At 38.6% G+C, this 16584-nt stretch overlaps 4 protein-coding genes across 6 annotated transcripts; 2 read left to right on the forward strand and 2 right to left on the reverse strand.

Annotated features, from left to right (window-relative positions):
- Positions 1-1301: 1301 nt before the first annotated feature.
- On the reverse strand, positions 1302-4138 carry LOC144475038 (uncharacterized). The gene is made up of 5 exons (XM_078190560.1): positions 3941-4138; positions 3215-3460; positions 2751-2882; positions 1938-2089; positions 1302-1428 (listed from the first exon to the last, which is right to left on the reverse strand). Exons 1-5 carry the CDS (start codon positions 4136-4138, stop codon positions 1302-1304), a joined length of 855 nt encoding a protein of 284 aa, XP_078046686.1.
- A 5162-nt stretch (positions 4139-9300) lies between these two features.
- On the forward strand, positions 9301-10293 carry LOC144474968 (proteasome subunit beta type-2). Its single transcript, XM_078190406.1, has 3 exons — positions 9301-9532; positions 9628-9984; positions 10065-10293. Exons 1-3 carry the CDS (start codon positions 9442-9444, stop codon positions 10238-10240), a joined length of 624 nt encoding a protein of 207 aa, XP_078046532.1. The 5' UTR covers positions 9301-9441; the 3' UTR covers positions 10241-10293.
- Positions 10294-10305: 12 nt separating this feature from the next.
- Positions 10306-14142, reverse strand: LOC144474966 (signal peptide peptidase). The gene is made up of 7 exons (XM_078190405.1): positions 14032-14142; positions 12791-13094; positions 12429-12536; positions 12277-12359; positions 12022-12196; positions 11446-11939; positions 10306-11372 (listed from the first exon to the last, which is right to left on the reverse strand). Exons 2-7 carry the CDS (start codon positions 12980-12982, stop codon positions 11294-11296), a joined length of 1131 nt encoding a protein of 376 aa, XP_078046531.1. The 5' UTR covers positions 12983-13094; positions 14032-14142; the 3' UTR covers positions 10306-11293.
- A 166-nt stretch (positions 14143-14308) lies between these two features.
- LOC144474894 (uncharacterized) lies at positions 14309-15965 on the forward strand. 3 transcript variants are annotated; one of them, XM_078190266.1, is made up of 3 exons: positions 14309-14440; positions 15129-15277; positions 15411-15965. In XM_078190266.1, the coding sequence occupies exons 2-3, from the start codon at positions 15141-15143 to the stop codon at positions 15820-15822; spliced, it is 549 nt and encodes a 182-aa protein (XP_078046392.1). In that variant the 5' UTR covers positions 14309-14440; positions 15129-15140; the 3' UTR covers positions 15823-15965. The 3 variants fall into 3 exon arrangements, with proteins under 3 accessions (XP_078046392.1, XP_078046391.1, XP_078046393.1); XM_078190265.1 differs by lacking the exon at positions 14309-14440 and adding an exon at positions 14447-14589; XM_078190267.1 differs by lacking the exon at positions 14309-14440 and adding an exon at positions 14460-14618.
- The last annotated feature ends 619 nt before the right edge of the window (positions 15966-16584 follow it).

Below are 16584 nucleotides of genomic sequence, written 5' to 3' on the forward strand. Positions count from 1 at the left end.
ATAACATAAATAAAGCGCGAGGATACAATGCAACAAACATTGCCAGCGAAAGTCCACACTAACTCTACCGTCGATATATTTAACAAACATAGATATAGTACCGTGGCGATGATCGAGACTCGCGTGTCCACGCCGCGAGTCCTCTTCAGTCTACTTGGACAAGTGTTACTTCACTTGTTCGATTACGACAGCTGTCGGTGTTCACGGGTAGCGATGGAATCGTTACCAAATATATTCGATTCGATACCGAAATACTTAATAGCAGGCATCGTATATGAATCGAGATTTTAGGCACTTAGTATTATTCAACGACACTGATACTTCATAAAATCATACCGAACCAATATTGTGTTGAGTCCAAGCCATTTCTTCGACACTTTTCGAAAATATCGATACTCATTTGTTAATCGATATTTATGTAAAAATATCGGAAGAGTTTGGTAAAATAGTATTTCAACTGGCAAATTGCAAATAGATATTTTATGTCGGATTAAGCATGTATTTAAAAGAATGAATATTTAATGTAAAAGAATATTTAATGTCCTGTTTGAAATACGAATTTATTCGAATCATTTTTCAAATAATTGTTAGAATCTTTTATTTAAAAATATTTTCTCTATAAATATTAGCAAGCTCTGAGTATCGATATTTTAGAATAAGTATTGAAGTGGTATCAACTCCGATACCTGCGTCTCTGATACAATTTGGTATTGGATCGAAATTTGTCAACTAGTATCGATAAGAATCGATACGGGATCAGTATACTATTCACGGGACACCGTGCCGACCCCATGAACGCCGAGAGCCTCGATCAATTTCATCGATTCTATCGGGTGACCAAGAAATCTGTCGCGCTTCTCCTACGAATCGACCTGTACAACTCTACCTTAATTAAAAACCAACTCGATTACGCTTCTGAACGAAAGATCATCGACCTTGAACGATTGAGAGAACTCCCATAACGGCGCAGGAAAATCGCGTGTACATTTCTTGGTTACCCAACACACACTGTCAACCAATTAATCGCAACGAGCGATTACAGCTTTCCCTCGTTAGCGTCTCGCTGTTATCGCCCCGTTTACAGCATCTCCCCTGTATAAAGTGTATCGGGAGACGTGATCGAGCTGTTAGCCGATGGAAAATGGCGTCCTCCGCGCGGCGAAGGCTCGCCGTGTCCGCGAAATCGCGTCGAAAAGGGAAAACAGTAATCGGTTGACCACCCGCTCGATCTCCTAGGGTCTTCGTTTGTTCGAGGCGACCGAGACAGTCTGAGAAACCGCGAAACATCGGTCTGGAAGATCTCAGACCGCGTTGCAGTCCATGAAGAGGGTCCTACAGTCCTGTCCGGTGCGCCCTCGTCGTCCCGCCTCGTATAGGGCCTCGAAGCCCACTCCGCTTTGCCTTTGGAGGATGTAGCTGGTCGCGTACCTTCGATGAGAGAACGATTAATCAGTCAGTCGATAAAAATCGAATAGTGGAAATTTGATCGGCCATTGTAAATTTTTCTCACATTATCCGTCAGCTTGGAAACAATAATAGACATTAATTCCACTTTTATAGATATTACTACGTTGTAATAAATATTTTAATATATTCTATATTAATATTAATATTAATATTATACTCTTGTCTAATTATAAGATTTCTTTGAAAATAAATTGTATTAATATTAATATTAATATATATTAATTAAATAATTAATTGAAAAATAAGAATTAAAAATAAACCTTATAATTTGGCAAGAGGAAATGCGATTATTTGAACCTAGAGTCTCGCTTTTACAACTATCTATTATCAGCAACTATAAAAGGGAGTCGTAGGGCTCGAATAATCGTGTCAGCTCTTCCCAAATTGTCCATTTTCGTTCCCAAGTTAAAGGACAATGTAATAAAAATGACTATAGTAGGCTGCCTTTGCTTAATCGGCGGGAAACTTACGAGCCAAGTTGACAGAAGATTGACGACGTGCCCTGAGCGTCTGCGACGCATTCGGCGCTCGCCTCGCAAAGGGCTCGTTCGGCGCAACCCTGCTGACCCTCGTCCTCCGCTCGGCCAACGTTGTTGAAGCTCTTCAGAGACCTCATGTAACCCTGGAATCGAACGTCGCATTTTGTTTCTCGCTCATTCCGTCGCAGCGAAAAATTCTCTCAAATTGTCCCATGGCTTGTTATAAAAAAAAAGTACAATTCGGGAAGATGAGATACGATTATTCGAGCCTTGCGGCACGTTTTTATAGTCGCTGATCGTATCCCCTTTTCCCAAATTGCCCATTTTGATTTCAAAGAAAATAAAATTATTTCAAAGAAAACAATTCGAGAGATTCACCGTGTTCACATCACGCGTGCGTGACACTTCGGTCGGTTTGCCAACAGTTGTCCGCCGGACTCTTTCGACCGTGAAGCGTCAGTTTTCGAACAGGTGTTGCTCTTTTTTACAGTCATTGTACAATTCTCGCAATGCATGTGACTTCATACAGGGTGATTCAATAAAAACTGTTGCGAAGCAGTATCTCCGTTATTGTTAAAAATATTTTAAAATGCTAGAGGAGCAGACTGCGTTCGAAGGGACACGTATTCGATGGAAATAATTTAATCACCCTGTATATGCGTTTTCTAAAATAATTTCTAAAAATAATTCCTACAGTCGAGAATTCCTACAGTTCGTTGAACTTCATTCAAGAAAAGAATCCTGTCACCGAATTAATGTGCATATTTTCTGTCTGTTTTGTGACCGTGTTGGAGGAGACTGTACCTTGAACATAGTGATGGAGGCGACAGCGGCTTCCGAAACAGTATCCCGTCTTCCTGCAGACCTGGCGGTGAACGAACGATGGGAGAAGGAGGTCTTCAAGGCGTCTAGCAGGTTCACCACGATGCTGATGAACTGTTAGAACAAGATTCGATTAGATACGGTGCTAATAATAGTTAGACATTTGTCTTAGTTTTATCTTAGTTATTTCTTTTGTTTTTTCTTTTTCTTTTATTTATTTCGTCTGTTTTTTCTTTCTCTTTTATTTATTTCGTTCGTTCTCCTTTTTATTTTATTTATTTCGTTTGTTTTTCCGTTCTATTGAATTTATTTCGAACCCTTATTTATTAAGTGAAAGCAATAGCTCGTTTGTCCCAGTGACTCATACTAAGATGCGAGCGATAGACTCTACCTAGCTGCATAGAAGGTAAATCGTGACTCGACCTAATAGAATCGATGCCACCCACCTGCATAGGGCTCCCGTCGTTGTTGGTTTTGTCGATGCCCTCGATGTCGCCGTGCTGAGGACCGCCGATCAGTGCAGTGATCACCCTCAGGCCCACCGCGACTACATTGGCCCAGGGACTGGCAGGCGCGCCGTCCTCGATTTCGTTCTTGCTAGCCTCGTTGTCGCCGGCCACGCGTCCAAGCAGCAGTCGCATCAGCACTCCCAGCATGTTCGACCAGGAGAAGCTGCTGTTGCCGTTGCTCTCCTGTCGGCACAAATGAGATACAAATGAAATACAGTAAAACTGAATTTATTTAGACATTCAACAATTCTTCTTCGAGTGAATGGCTTGGATCAAGAAATTTATTCGATCATATGAAAGAATCTTTATAGTTTGAGAGATTGAGGCCTGACTTGAACGTTTGGCAATTGATGTCGTCTATTATTTGTGTAGGGAAGAGTAGGGTATGATAATAGCAATAATAATGGTAATAATAATAATGATAATAATAACAAAACGTTAAGGAGCCAATCATAGTGCTTCGTGTAAAAGCTGAATAGCTTAGTTGGACATTACACAATTTTTCTTCGAGTACTTGAATTAAGGAAACGCTTCAATCGTTTCCTACGAAAGAGTCTCTATAGCTCCAGCGATTTTCACATGAAACATGTGAAAACCGATCATCGTGACCTGCTCGGTACCAACGACGATCACGAAAACCCAATCGTCGTGGTTCCCGCTCACCTGAATCTGATTGGTGTTCACCTCGTTCAGCTCGTCTATGCCGACCTTCTTCATGGCGTTCGGTTTCTCCGCAAACTTCCGGTCGTCCCTGACCCGTTGCTGGTTCTGCTGAGTGTACTGAGGACTTTGCGGCAACGCCACCACCTTCCCCAGCACCAGAACCACCATGCATATCGCCGCGTACTGTTTCCGATACATTCTGCAACAGAGCATCGAGACAACCCGTGAGAAGACGCGACCGCAGACCACGGGACGCGAACGAGCTCCTTCCGATTCCACGGGGGCGGCCGGTCGGAGCCTTGACCCGCGGACACGAAAACAGAAGGAAAAGTAAAAACGGGAACGGTGCACAGGACGATCGGCGCGCAGCTGGCCGGTAAAGTGTGTCAGAGCTGCTAAGGTCGCCCTGGCAGCTACTAGCCCACTTCTTGCTAGATGCTGCCGGTTTGTTGAACCCGGCCCGGTACCGTTACAGGAAAACGCGGTCGCGGTGTACTGTCGCCGGCGCCCTTGGTCACGGAAAAACGGCGGTGCCGAGAAGCGTTTCACGGCACGTGGACGAGACATCGGTCACCGATCCGCGGCCGCTGTAATTATGAATGAAAACCGCGGCGATCGACGGTGACGCGACGATCGGCTGCTCGATTTGAAGGTGAATGGCGGTCTTCGTCGAAGTCAGCCGCGCTTCAAGCGAATTAAGCGATGGTATAAAATAAAATAAAATAAAATAAAACCGAGCACAGCTGCGAAGATAATACGGTAAAATAGTATGAGAAAGTCTAAATCTCTAATTTGATTGTTATAACAATTAAACTATAATCTCAAATAGTTAAGTAAAATATATAAAGTAGAAATATAATAATGTAACAGAAATAATTTTGTCATGTTATTTTATCATATTATTTCCGCCATTCAATTTATACAATTATAGATTAGAATGTTACTACGATTTTATTTTGTCGCGAACTTCATGCAATTCGTATATTTTCTGAAGCACCAGGGTACCCGAGTACCTAGTAAGGAGACAACGGATTGTTCGTATTTATGACAAAAATGAGTAGATGAGTTTAAAAACAGTATTAAGAGAATTGACGAATGTCATTGCTAAACTGCGGACATTTATGCAAAATAAAAATTGGCAAGTTCATATTCTACTGTTAACCATCTTAACAGATTAAAATAATGAATTCACGTTGCAAATTGCCTTCGATCTTTACACTATTTGAAATTCTAACAGAGGACGATTATCAAGCATGAACGCAGACAGAAGTCGAAGTGAAGAGGCCGAAGGAAAGAGAAACGAACGAGAGGAACGCGAGTTTGTTCGTCCTCGACGAGATCGGCGTCGCGCGATAGAGTTCGCCGCGGACTTCTGAAGGAACGAAACGCGGCGAGGACGGGCGAGGCTGGTTTCGAGGATACTCTAGCGCTGACTACTACTCACTTCGCTACTTTCAGCTGGACTTCCTTGACACTGACTCTCGACTCTGAAGATGAAATTCCTCGCGGGGCCTTCTATATAGCTTGCGCACTTACGTGGGGGGCAGACCGCGCGGCCAATGACCACACGCCTTTGGCACTATTTTCAATGGCACTGACCAATCTTCCGCCGCTGGCCGCGGCCGTTCGCCGCCGCGGACCCCGAAGATCCAGTTTTCAAGCAGAGCTTCTTCGGCGTCCCCCGTTCGCGATCCGTCGCGACCGAATTCTTCTGCCAAATGTCCGACGATTTCGCAGAAACTCACGCTCCGGAAACCGTTCTTGGCTCGTACGTTAACCTTGCGGACGAATCCAGTTATTTATCCGCATACTTTCGATCATCCGACGACGACGAGGGGATGATTGAATCGAAAGAAAATGAGAAAGTATAAAATTCGTCGAGATTGTTGCCGGTACCTGTTCCTTTCCCCGGGTGTAACGAAATAATTCATTCGCCCAGCTGTTTTGTTTCGTTACGTTATAATTATAAATTTGATTATAGTATAAGCTAACAGGCTTAACCTCTTGCACTACGACACCTTCTCACGTTGCGTTGATTAGCATTAACTTGTCCTTTTATTATATATAATTAACCGGATAATTTTTGTTTCTTCTATTGTCTTTATTTCCTTCCGTTTCTAGACTTTGATAACAGACAAATTCAATTTGATCACGATGTAGAAAGAATTAATAATATTTATATATTGTATAATAGATCTCACATGAAATCTTTATCACGAGTTTGACTCGTTATTATAGTGCAAGGGGTTAACCCATCCACTAGACATATCTTTTCTTCGGCCACCACGATGTGTCTGTCAAAGGGTCATTGTTAAAAAAGAGAAGAATATATTGCTATTTTTTAATTGTTATCATTATTTACTTGTGTTCAAAATAAATAAATTTCGAGGTCAGATCTCTTCAAAATGGACTTGACAGTCGATGCGTTAAAGTACAAATCGTAATTGAATGAAATTCAATGTCAAGGTTTTTTGTAAGATCGTTAGCGATCACCACAAAACTATTACCTTGTCAGTTTCGTTCATCGAAAGAAACGATTACTGTACTCTCCTTTGCAAGGTTGTCTTCCCTGTCGAGGAGAGAGAAAGAGAAGAAGAGAGAGAAGAAATAATTCGATGAGACGAAGATCACGACCCGGGGATCGTGAAGATTCGATCGCAGATAGATCGGCCGCAGGCTTTCCTTTTCTTCGCGAATGGTCCGAACGATCGATGCACCGCCGATCCCAGCGATCACGATCCATCATAACTGTTTCAGTAGCGGGACGCTGGCGTGGTGTCTTCTTATTAGGAGGATCTCGCTAATCGCCGCATGCCTGGAACGACCTGGGATCCCGGGAGATCGTCGGCCTAACCTCCGCTCGACGTGTTTGCCGATCTAATTCTTCTTTCCGCGTCGGGAAAAGAAGCGTCCTCGGCGAAGAAAGAAAAGAAAAAAAAAGGGAGTAATATCGTCGCCGGTCCCGGATCGATCGGGAGCGTCGAAAAAATAAACGGATGCCGGGCACGAATGCCGTTGACCATGCTTGACACACTTGCCGAGTCAAATTGCTGCGTAGTCCGTCGTTACCATCGAAGACCGGTTATCGAACTGGTCATTACCGGGTCATCGAAAATAAAAGTACAGCCCCGTCGAAAACTAACGGGCGTTACGAAGAGAATGCTCGTCGTACCCCGGGTCCTGCCGCGCGAACGTGCATACCAGAGCAAGTCGCTCGGATTTCCTGCAGACGTCGCCTATTTCGGCGAAAAGTCCCGTGTGGAATCAATAGAGACTATGTTAATGGCGGCCGCTCACCGTTATGCCAATAACGAAAGTTTGTTGCGGCGGTCGCCGAGCTGGAGATCCGCGAGACTCCTGTCGCCCGAAAGACTGAAAGCATTAGACACCGAGGACATTAATTTCGAACATGCTCCGACTGTAATTGTTGCACCAAGTTCCAAAATAATTTTTATAGAACATAATTCAGACTCTTAAAAAATTGTTAAAAGTGCAACTGTTGTTATGAGTCACAAGACTCGACCTCATATACACAAAATGCACTTTGCTGTATAAAATGAAAGTACTGTAAGTAAGAAAAATTATTTTGAATCTCCAGTTAAAATAACTTTGAGCACAGAGGGTTAATTAAATTCGTTTGACCATCGGCTCTAGCATATCGCAACAATTAATTAGATAAGAAATAGAAAAATTTGAACGTTCCCGTTCTCCCCGACATATTTTTTCCTTAAACATCGACGAGAACCGCTCAACCGGACGGAATAAAAAGAGCATCTGCACTGTCGAATCTTTTGCGACAACGTAAAAGGCCTAGCTGCTTAGCCGCCATAAAAGGAGGTCCCTCCGTTTGACGAGTTTCTAGGCTAAGCACTGTTCTGTGAACTTAGCGAGGCCGAAGAACGTCAGACTCGTTCCTTTCGACCGATCCCGAAGAAATAATCAATGCTCCTGCGCCTATAATAAAGCCGAAAGGAATAGGAGAATCGGGTCCGCTATTAGACCTTTACCGCTGACACAGAAATGCACCGACATACCAGCAGTTTCTGTTTTGTGGCCGCTCCTTCCGTTTATTTCTGACCGGAGATCTTTTATCTTTTATCTTCCCATGATCCCGGCTGCGCAGCTCATTCTTGATAGCGCGTGATAACTCGTACGATCTCGGCAGACTCATAAGCACCGTTGCACGCTGGCTCAAAGACCCGGAAAACGTTGCCAACTTAGAACTACTCGTTGCTTTATTTATTTTTTAATTGGAATTTCAATCTTTTCAATTAACTAGGCTAGATTTTCGAAACAAATTTAAGAATCGCGATGCTACCGATTTACTTGTTGCGATACGATTCTTTAGATCTACGATCGATCGGCAACGCGGCTGGGTTTAGGCAATCTCGTGCACAATGATCGGATCAACATTTCGACGCATCTTCTAACCACATGACTTTCTTGATTAGAATATCTATTACAGCTACTTGACACACAAAGCGTTAACATAGCGGAACATCCGAACGCGCTGCACTCGTGTTTGATGATTTGTATGCAGCCGCCCTATTCTCGCGTGATCCACGCATATTATCCTGTGGACAGGTATGTCAAACAGGAAGTGAAACGAACGGGTCTGTCTGTTTTTCCTTAGGTGTTTGCCTCTTACAACGAACTAACGAAAAATCGTTTCTATTTAAAGACTGGAAAGAGCTTAGCTTTCTTAGGACTTCTTTAGATTCTAGAGGTTTTCGAAAAGACTTCCTCGGAAGTCCTTCGAAGTAATTAAAAATTTCAGGACTCTGGCAACACCAAGTGTTACTGTGAAGATTATTTTTCGCACATAAAATTGCGAAGAATTTTTTACGATACATAAAAATACAAAAATAAGTATTTATGAACAAAGAATCGATAATTTTGAGCTCCTAATGGGCATTTAATATAAGAACAGATGATTCTTGCCGTGGTCTTCATAAGATACAATGTAAAATCCGGCACGAATCATCTGCGTATGAAAATGTTAAAATAGCGCCACTACACGCAGTGAGAAAACGCCCAAACTGTTCGCCAAAATTATCGACAGATTACGATTTTATAAGCACCGCAGATGTCGCCACAGTGATAAACCCATAAAAATGTACAATAACACCAGTACACGTAAATCGTTTTCGAAAACACTAGATAGCGCCACTGTCTATATCCAAAATGTATTTGCTCTGTCGGTGAGTATGCCTACCAGTTTGAGCATTTTACCACTGCATGTAATGGCGCTATATTTTGATTTTAGAAACAGATAATTCATGCCGTGATTTCCATCCTTTCTTACCAACGGATTGGCAAGAATCATTTGTACCTGCAATCTAAAAGCATTTGTAGTCTCCATAGAATATAGAGAATCTTAACCGGTGTTGTTTCATAGTGGAAGTTAACCTTCCATTGGGTGACAGGCAATTTTCACTGTTTGCAACCCAGCAGTTTAATTCAAGTTAATTGTAACGTGAAAGTAATAAGTTAAGATCAGAATGGAGTGTTTAATTGGAATAAAATTTAAAGATTTCGTGTTGGTCGCGGCTGACATGACTACAGCCCACTCAATCATGGTGATGAAGAACGGTAAGAAATTTGTTTAATCATATTTCTCATTTTAATTCCATGATTCAATTTTCTATCCAGCAGAAATGAAAATTGTATTGATATTGTTGTTTCAGACGAACATAAAATCCATAAGATCTCTGAGAAGCTAGTGATGGCAGTTTCTGGAGAATCCGGTGACACAACACAATTTTCTGAGTACATAGGAAAGAATATACAACTTTATAAAATGAGAAATGGTTATGAATTGGCACCGAGAGCAGCTGCATGTTTCACAAGGAGAAACCTGGCTGATTATCTTAGAAGTAGAACACCGTACTTTGTAAATTTACTAATGGCTGGCTACGACGATAACACTGGACCAGAATTATTTTTCATTGATTACTTAGCATCTTGTGTTAGTGTACCTTATGCAGCACATGGCTATGGAGGCTTTTTCTCTTTGGCTATTATGGATAGGTATCACAAACTAGGTAATAGAAATTATTCCTAAAATACTGTGGCACCTGGTGTTTGTGTAAAGAAGATTGCATTTATTTCGTATTTATTACAGATTCTACGGAAGAAGAGGCATATGATTTAATGAAGATGTGTATCAGAGAAATTCAAAAACGTTTAATAGTTAATCTTCCTAATTTCAAAGTACAGAAGGTATCCAAAGATGGAATAAAAGAATTGGAGTCCATTACTGCCAAAACTTTGGCAATAGAAGATGCTACTAAATCGTAAAGTCATTATTTTCATTTGTTTGTTATTTACTCAATAAATGGTAATTGAAGAACGAGGACGATGCATGAATTTAAAAAAAAATGTAGTTTTATTATAGTTTCGAAAAAGTTTTTTTACAAATTGTGACAATCAACATACAGTTATAGTATACAAAAATTGTATGCATTTAACTGAACAATAAATTAAAAATTTTCTACTATCATAAAGAAATTAAGTCTGGCTTAAAGGAGCCAGGCTACTTCTTACGGATTCGCAGTGGACAAAAAAGATTGTACTTAATTTGGGTAAGACATATGGAAAGTACATATACTCAAAAATATGAATACATATATTGATGGAATTGTTTAGCCTACCAGTAAGTTTAACGCACAGGAAGTGCCGCCAATCACAATAGGATAAACATTCTCTTTTATGTAGAAATGTAAAATTTCAACCTAAAAATATTCCTTTCTTTTAATCGTATCTTACTACTGTCCTGAATATATACGGGTAATTTTTTACACGGGAAGATTAAAATCAAAATTTGCTCAGACTATGAAGAAAATGTAATACTAATATCAGCGGCGGAAGCCTAAATCTCTAACGTAAATGGAATACTAATGCCAATTCTATATTAAATCTTCATTCAATGCGATTTGATTAAAAAAAAAAAAAAAAGGATATTAAACAATTTCTATTCCCTATACCGATGCTATTGCATGTATAACTTACGTTCTTTAATAAATTCTCTATGTATTAGTTGTGTTGAGTTCCCTAATATTCTCGGTTATGGGAAATGAAAAATAAGGACATACACAGTCTCGAATCATAATTGTTGCGCAACCGTGTTTCAAGGCATCATCTGATTGCGGTGTTGAAAATATCAGATTATATCCCATAAAGTGTATCCGAAGCACAATAATGCTTCTCATGTATCGTGTGCTACATACATCTTGAGCATGAGATATAAGCGATTGATCCTGCTCTTGGTATTCAATGGATTTGTTGAAACAATATCAGCGTGATAGCGATGCTGACAAATTTCTGTGATGCGGCTTAGGTCAAATTCAAATATTACGACGTCTTCTTTGATTCTACTTGCGTCTGTTTCTCCTGTTTTTTGTCTGGTACAACTTTTGGATAATCCTCATAACTGTAACATACATAATTAATTAAGCTGAATTTAGCGAATATTTAAAGGGATATTTTAATTGAATGACACATACGAAAATAGCGCTTTTATATCTCCTTTCACTAACGCCAACAGTATAGGAGTGCCCAAACAAGCGGGCACCAAGTACAGAAGGGCCGGTTGCGCGTGATTAAATAAATGCATGATCAACATCGTGATCAGCAGTCCCATGAAGTATGCGAAGAAGGTGGCATAGAAATAGACGTTCGACTTTCTGCTTAAGCTGTTGTCGAATCGCAATAGAAGCGCGATGAAAATTCCAGGTAAAACGATGTCTCCCAAGCCTAGCATAGCGAAATTATTCGCGGTAAGACCTTTCTCTAGTAAATCTTGCGGGAACACTAATTTAATTGGCACTTCGAATGATTTTGCGACCGTCACCATGACGTCTGTACCAAAAACCCAGAATGCATCATAGAGAAGAAGCCCAAAGAGCAAGATGCATCCTGTTACAACATTGTTCAAATGCAACTGTTCCACTCCATTGATCGCGAATGCAATGCCAAACAAATTGTTCGCTATCCAATGCTGAAAATTCAAGTAACAATTATTTTATTGCATTTAGATTGATTCCAGATAAATCCCTACGAAAGGAAACATTAATTTTTACCTTTTTGAGAACATACCATGCTCCAATAAGGGAACAACAAACCAGACAAACACAATCATGAAGATTAAACTTATAGGCTATTATTGATTCTGCATTTTCACCTTCTCCACTGGTGAACATGAAATGATACTGTGTTTTTGGAATAGCAGCAGGTACCAATGATGAAATTAATGGACTGTAATTGTTTCAAAATTATTAGACTTCATTCAAAAACTTTCTAAATATGTAAATATAATACCAATGAATTATTTATACCTGGTAACATTACACAAGGAAAAGATACCTAGGAAGAGAAAGTAACTAACCAAAATTACATTGATATAGTTCTCTGGACATACCTGAAACAATATTACAACATTAAGTGTGAGTTACGAAAATACAAAATGGAGAAATGGCACATTCGATACCTTGTATGCCACATAGAGTCCAACTAATGTAAAACTACAAATAAATGGATATATCATTGCATCTTTACAAGTCATTGTCTCCGGTGCTCCTTCCTCTTCATAATTTGCCTGCAATATATAAATAAATATGATCACTATTGTATTGAGAATATTAATCACACAAAATTCATGATTTCAACCACTGATTTAGTGGTACGGTCTTTTAATGTCGACAAACTACTTGGAGTGAGTACAGCTGTGTAAACACTAGCTACTCAACAACGTTTGATTACAATTACTGTTGGATATCTTGAACGGTTTACAAGTGATTTTTGTTTTCTTTTTGTATTGTAACAAGTTTGTTGGGGAAACGCGTGGCGTACCTGATACTCCATATGGTGTTTAACAGCCCGATAGCTGCCAAAGAAAATCGGCAAAACGGCCATAATGATCAAGCTCCCGTAAGCTATGGCCATTCCTTCAGGAGTCGACGATATTTTTCCAGGTATCGTGGCATTTCTTTCCGTCACATTTTCACTAATTTGGGCAACGATTTCATTAATCTCGCTTGCCATCTTGAATCTGTCGACACGACTACACCAACCGGATCAGCGTTGCCAACAAAATCCCTCAACGACGACGTCATATTACCCCCTCCATGTCTTCCATCACGTGTACGTTGACATCCTACTCAGTGGACATGTAAATACCTTACATATGTAGCCACGTGTGATGCAATCGCGTGAACGAAACTATCTTTTATTTTATCCCTGGCAAATTAATGTAAATGGACTTAAACTATTGAGAATGGGACTCTGACGCATCGAATATTTTGTGGTATCGGAGTCCACCACGTGGAATTTCATGTCACACCACACATTTTGATATTTTGAAAAGCAGATTCTAAGTCTGTGCAAGCTATGAATAAGGTACATACAGAACATATAGTGTAAGATTTGAGAGAAAAAAGAAGGCTTCGCGCCTGTCCGCCAAAGATGTTCGATACTTTTTAAAGAATCGATTCTACATCGAATCACGAGAATCGATTCTCCCAAAAAATCAAAATCGACAAATCGATGAAAAATTTATTTTATTTTTCACGATAGAAGCTATACAGCTTTACAGCTTTTGTAACAAATTTATAACTGAAATAATAGTAATTAGTAACAAATGTTGTATAATTGCATAAATAAGCCACCCAATTTTATAGCGTCATACAGTAAATTTGACAAAATTAATCGAATTTTAATTGCCAGTTTTTTATTAGCAATGAATGCAGAAACAATAATTGTAATAAATTATCATGTAATATTCTGTAATATTTCTAAAAATTCTAAGAATTCCATGAATTAAATTAGGTAAAATGAGACAAGGTTATGTCCGACGATTAAAAAGTAAAATTAAAATAATTTTAAATATAACAACTTTTTGTACTATCTTTCGCATAATACTCGTTCGAAATCTATCTACAGTTCATATTCAAACGATGAGTTTGTGATACTGTGAGGTATGATAAGAAAATTTTGATTGCGACGATGCCGTGCAATTATAAAACTAAACCTAAAAATATGAAAATATTATCAAAGGAATTTTGTACTATATATCTTTATAATTTTGTACATACGAATTCAATCGAACATCTGAGTTTCTTTAACTTTTAGTCGATCTTCCTGTTGGTAATAAATAACGAACTCCATTTCTACAATTCATATGTAGTTGAGATGTGAAAGTCGATTCTCGATCCTCAGGGAAAATAATCGATTCTTAGAAAATCGTATTCATAGAGTATCGATTTAAAAAATCGATTTTTTAAATCGAAAGAATGAAATCGAAATCAAACATCTCTACTACGCGCGCCGGCGCCTGATGTTTGAAATTGGCACGCCCACTGACTCCTACACTGACGTCTAACGCTGAAACTGGAATCGAACCATAAACGAATTCGCATAGTCGATCGATAGACTACTAGTGGGCTACTGGACCCAACCAATCACCACCTCGAAACATTATATACCACCGTGTTCCAATAGTTCGTAAGTAATGCTTCCGGGTATAATTGTTATGTTACTCTCTGCACTGTATCATGTCTTCTGAAGTGCTCTATCCATTATTGAACAGTCTATTGACTATCATACAGTTGCTGTCATTATTAGTTACTATCATACACATCGTTTCTCAAATGGTCTAATTATTTTACGTTCATATATTGATGTTTGTATCAAATCATTGACAACCATTTCATCGACAATGTTGTTAATTTTTCCAACAATATTAATTGACCTTCATCGACACTCATTTCGCTGACATTGACATTGACATTGATGTATTAAACACGTTAATTATTATGAAATGACTGTTCATCCAAGATAACAAAGAACTGTAAAGTGATAACTAGTGTATAATTATAGACTGAAATAATTGTAAATCTACATAGTAATAATTATGCACAATAATTAACGTACTTATTGTGTAAAAACTGTCGCTGAAACGAGCGTCGATGGATTGCTATATTTACATCCTTGAGAAATGGGGGCCGGGTTCTCGAACTTTGTGGAAATTTCGAAATTTTCGGGAATCTAACCAGACTCGACTAATTTCTTGACTCATCTCGATCATCGAGTTCCCGGTATTTTTGGGTTCACATGCATCCCCAATGATGATTAGGACATTGCCGGTGATTTGATACGAATCCGTACGTTCCTTTAAATATGTACCTTTTAGCTAAAGAAAATAATGGCAACTAAACGTAAAGCAGCATTAGAAGAGCATGCAACAGCAATGCCAAGTACTTCTCGATCTCCAAAGAAATCCGATAAAAAGAAACACAAATCATCTAAAAAAGATAAATATACTTGTGAAACAACGAAATGGTAAGTTGCATTATACGTGTGTAATTTATATAAACTTTAATTTCGATTGTAATGAACAAAAATTTCTAAAAATTATATATTTTGATCTTAAACAGTATATTTAATTTAAACAATATATGTATCTTTTTTGTAGGATGCGAAATTATTTAAAATCGCAAGAAGATACAGGACCTGATGAAACACATGGTGAACGTCTTGGTGGACATGTTACTGATATCATTGAATCACTTAATGTGGTTATTGTAAAAGTATTTTCTCCACATAATCTTTTGTTCTTTGGAAGTCCATTATTTTTACATTGTTCAGAAGTGCTTAACTGTAAAACAGAATATATGTTTTTGGGTTATATTGATGACATATTTGGAACAATTGGAGAGCCCATGTATTCTGTACAGATCAAGTGTAATGTGAAAAATATTTTGAAAAATAATGCCGAAGCATATTATTTTCCAGAAAATCCAAATACTTTCGCTGTGACTGTTGAACGTACAAGGAATAAGGCGTTGAATAAGATAAAATACCGACTTAGAAAGAAAAAATTGTGAAAACTTCGACTACTGCCAATTTCATAAATTAACGAAGTGTGAAAACTAATTTCATTTATCTTATAGACGAATATATGATGTGATATTATTTAATAATAATAGACGAATATGTGATACGATATTCTTTAATAATAATAAATGACTGTACGAACAAAAATATTTAACTAAATTGTGTTTGTGTCTCGTAAGTTGTAAATGTGTTTATATGTATATGTATGAAGCATAATTTAATAATATCTAGTTTTCAGATTTTTTATCTTTGCTCGTTGAATTAGTGTTGCGACGATACAATCGCGATTTGCTTTATAGTCGCGTTAGCTTCGTTCATCTTTCAGAGCCCTTGCTACAGCTACAACTTCTTTGCAATGTAGCTACTCGCAATTTTTCTTAATGTTGCGAAACTTATTAACAATAATTATCTTATTTTTATTCCTCTTTTGAAGTGATTCTGGAGAAAATTTTTTGTATTTACTAAAATTCATTGTAACTTCAACAGTCCATCGCATTTCCATTGCGAATGCCGAAGAAGTTAGCGACTGTAGATAATATCGGCGAGAAGTTTCATCGTTTGTTCGCTACATGGGTTGACGTTGTTCCATAAAGATAATTATATGCGACAAATTTATGAAATTTAATAATTATATATATTTTTAAATTATAATTCCCTTTTATCAATGAATTTGTTTACATAACTTATCTGCAAACAATTCGCGGCATTAAATCGCAGTGTAACAACTGGTCGCAAGATGACAGTCGAAAAGG

This window comes from Augochlora pura, chromosome 9 (assembly GCF_028453695.1).
Source record: "Augochlora pura isolate Apur16 chromosome 9, APUR_v2.2.1, whole genome shotgun sequence".
Classification (NCBI taxonomy): domain Eukaryota; kingdom Metazoa; phylum Arthropoda; class Insecta; order Hymenoptera; family Halictidae; genus Augochlora; species Augochlora pura.

Excerpts from the sequence above, each read along its gene's own strand:
- LOC144475038 (XM_078190560.1), bottom strand. The coding sequence starts at position 4,138 with ATGTATCGGAAACAGTACGCGGCGATATGCATGGTGGTTCTGGTGCTG. Across the intron at positions 2,090-2,750 it reads CCTCCATCACTATGTTCAAG|GGTTACATGAGGTCTCTGAA; the intron begins GTACAGTCTCCT and ends GTTCGATTCCAG. Across the intron at positions 1,429-1,937 it reads ATCTTCTGTCAACTTGGCTC|GTACGCGACCAGCTACATCC; the intron begins GTAAGTTTCCCG and ends CTCTCATCGAAG.
- LOC144474968 (XM_078190406.1), top strand. The coding sequence starts at position 9,442 with ATGGAGTGTTTAATTGGAATAAAATTTAAAGATTTCGTGTTGGTCGCG. Across the intron at positions 9,533-9,627 it reads AATCATGGTGATGAAGAACG|ACGAACATAAAATCCATAAG; the intron begins GTAAGAAATTTG and ends TTGTTGTTTCAG. Across the intron at positions 9,985-10,064 it reads GGATAGGTATCACAAACTAG|ATTCTACGGAAGAAGAGGCA; the intron begins GTAATAGAAATT and ends TATTTATTACAG.
- LOC144474966 (XM_078190405.1), bottom strand. The coding sequence starts at position 12,982 with ATGGCAAGCGAGATTAATGAAATCGTTGCCCAAATTAGTGAAAATGTG. Across the intron at positions 12,360-12,428 it reads GACTCTATGTGGCATACAAG|GTATGTCCAGAGAACTATAT; the intron begins GTATCGAATGTG and ends ATATTGTTTCAG. Across the intron at positions 11,373-11,445 it reads GATATAAAAGCGCTATTTTC|TTATGAGGATTATCCAAAAG; the intron begins GTATGTGTCATT and ends TGTATGTTACAG.
- LOC144474894 (XM_078190265.1), top strand. The coding sequence starts at position 14,491 with ATGTCTTCTGAAGTGCTCTATCCATTATTGAACAGTCTATTGACTATC. Across the intron at positions 14,590-15,128 it reads TACACATCGTTTCTCAAATG|CTAAAGAAAATAATGGCAAC; the intron begins GTCTAATTATTT and ends TGTACCTTTTAG. Across the intron at positions 15,278-15,410 it reads ACTTGTGAAACAACGAAATG|GATGCGAAATTATTTAAAAT; the intron begins GTAAGTTGCATT and ends TCTTTTTTGTAG.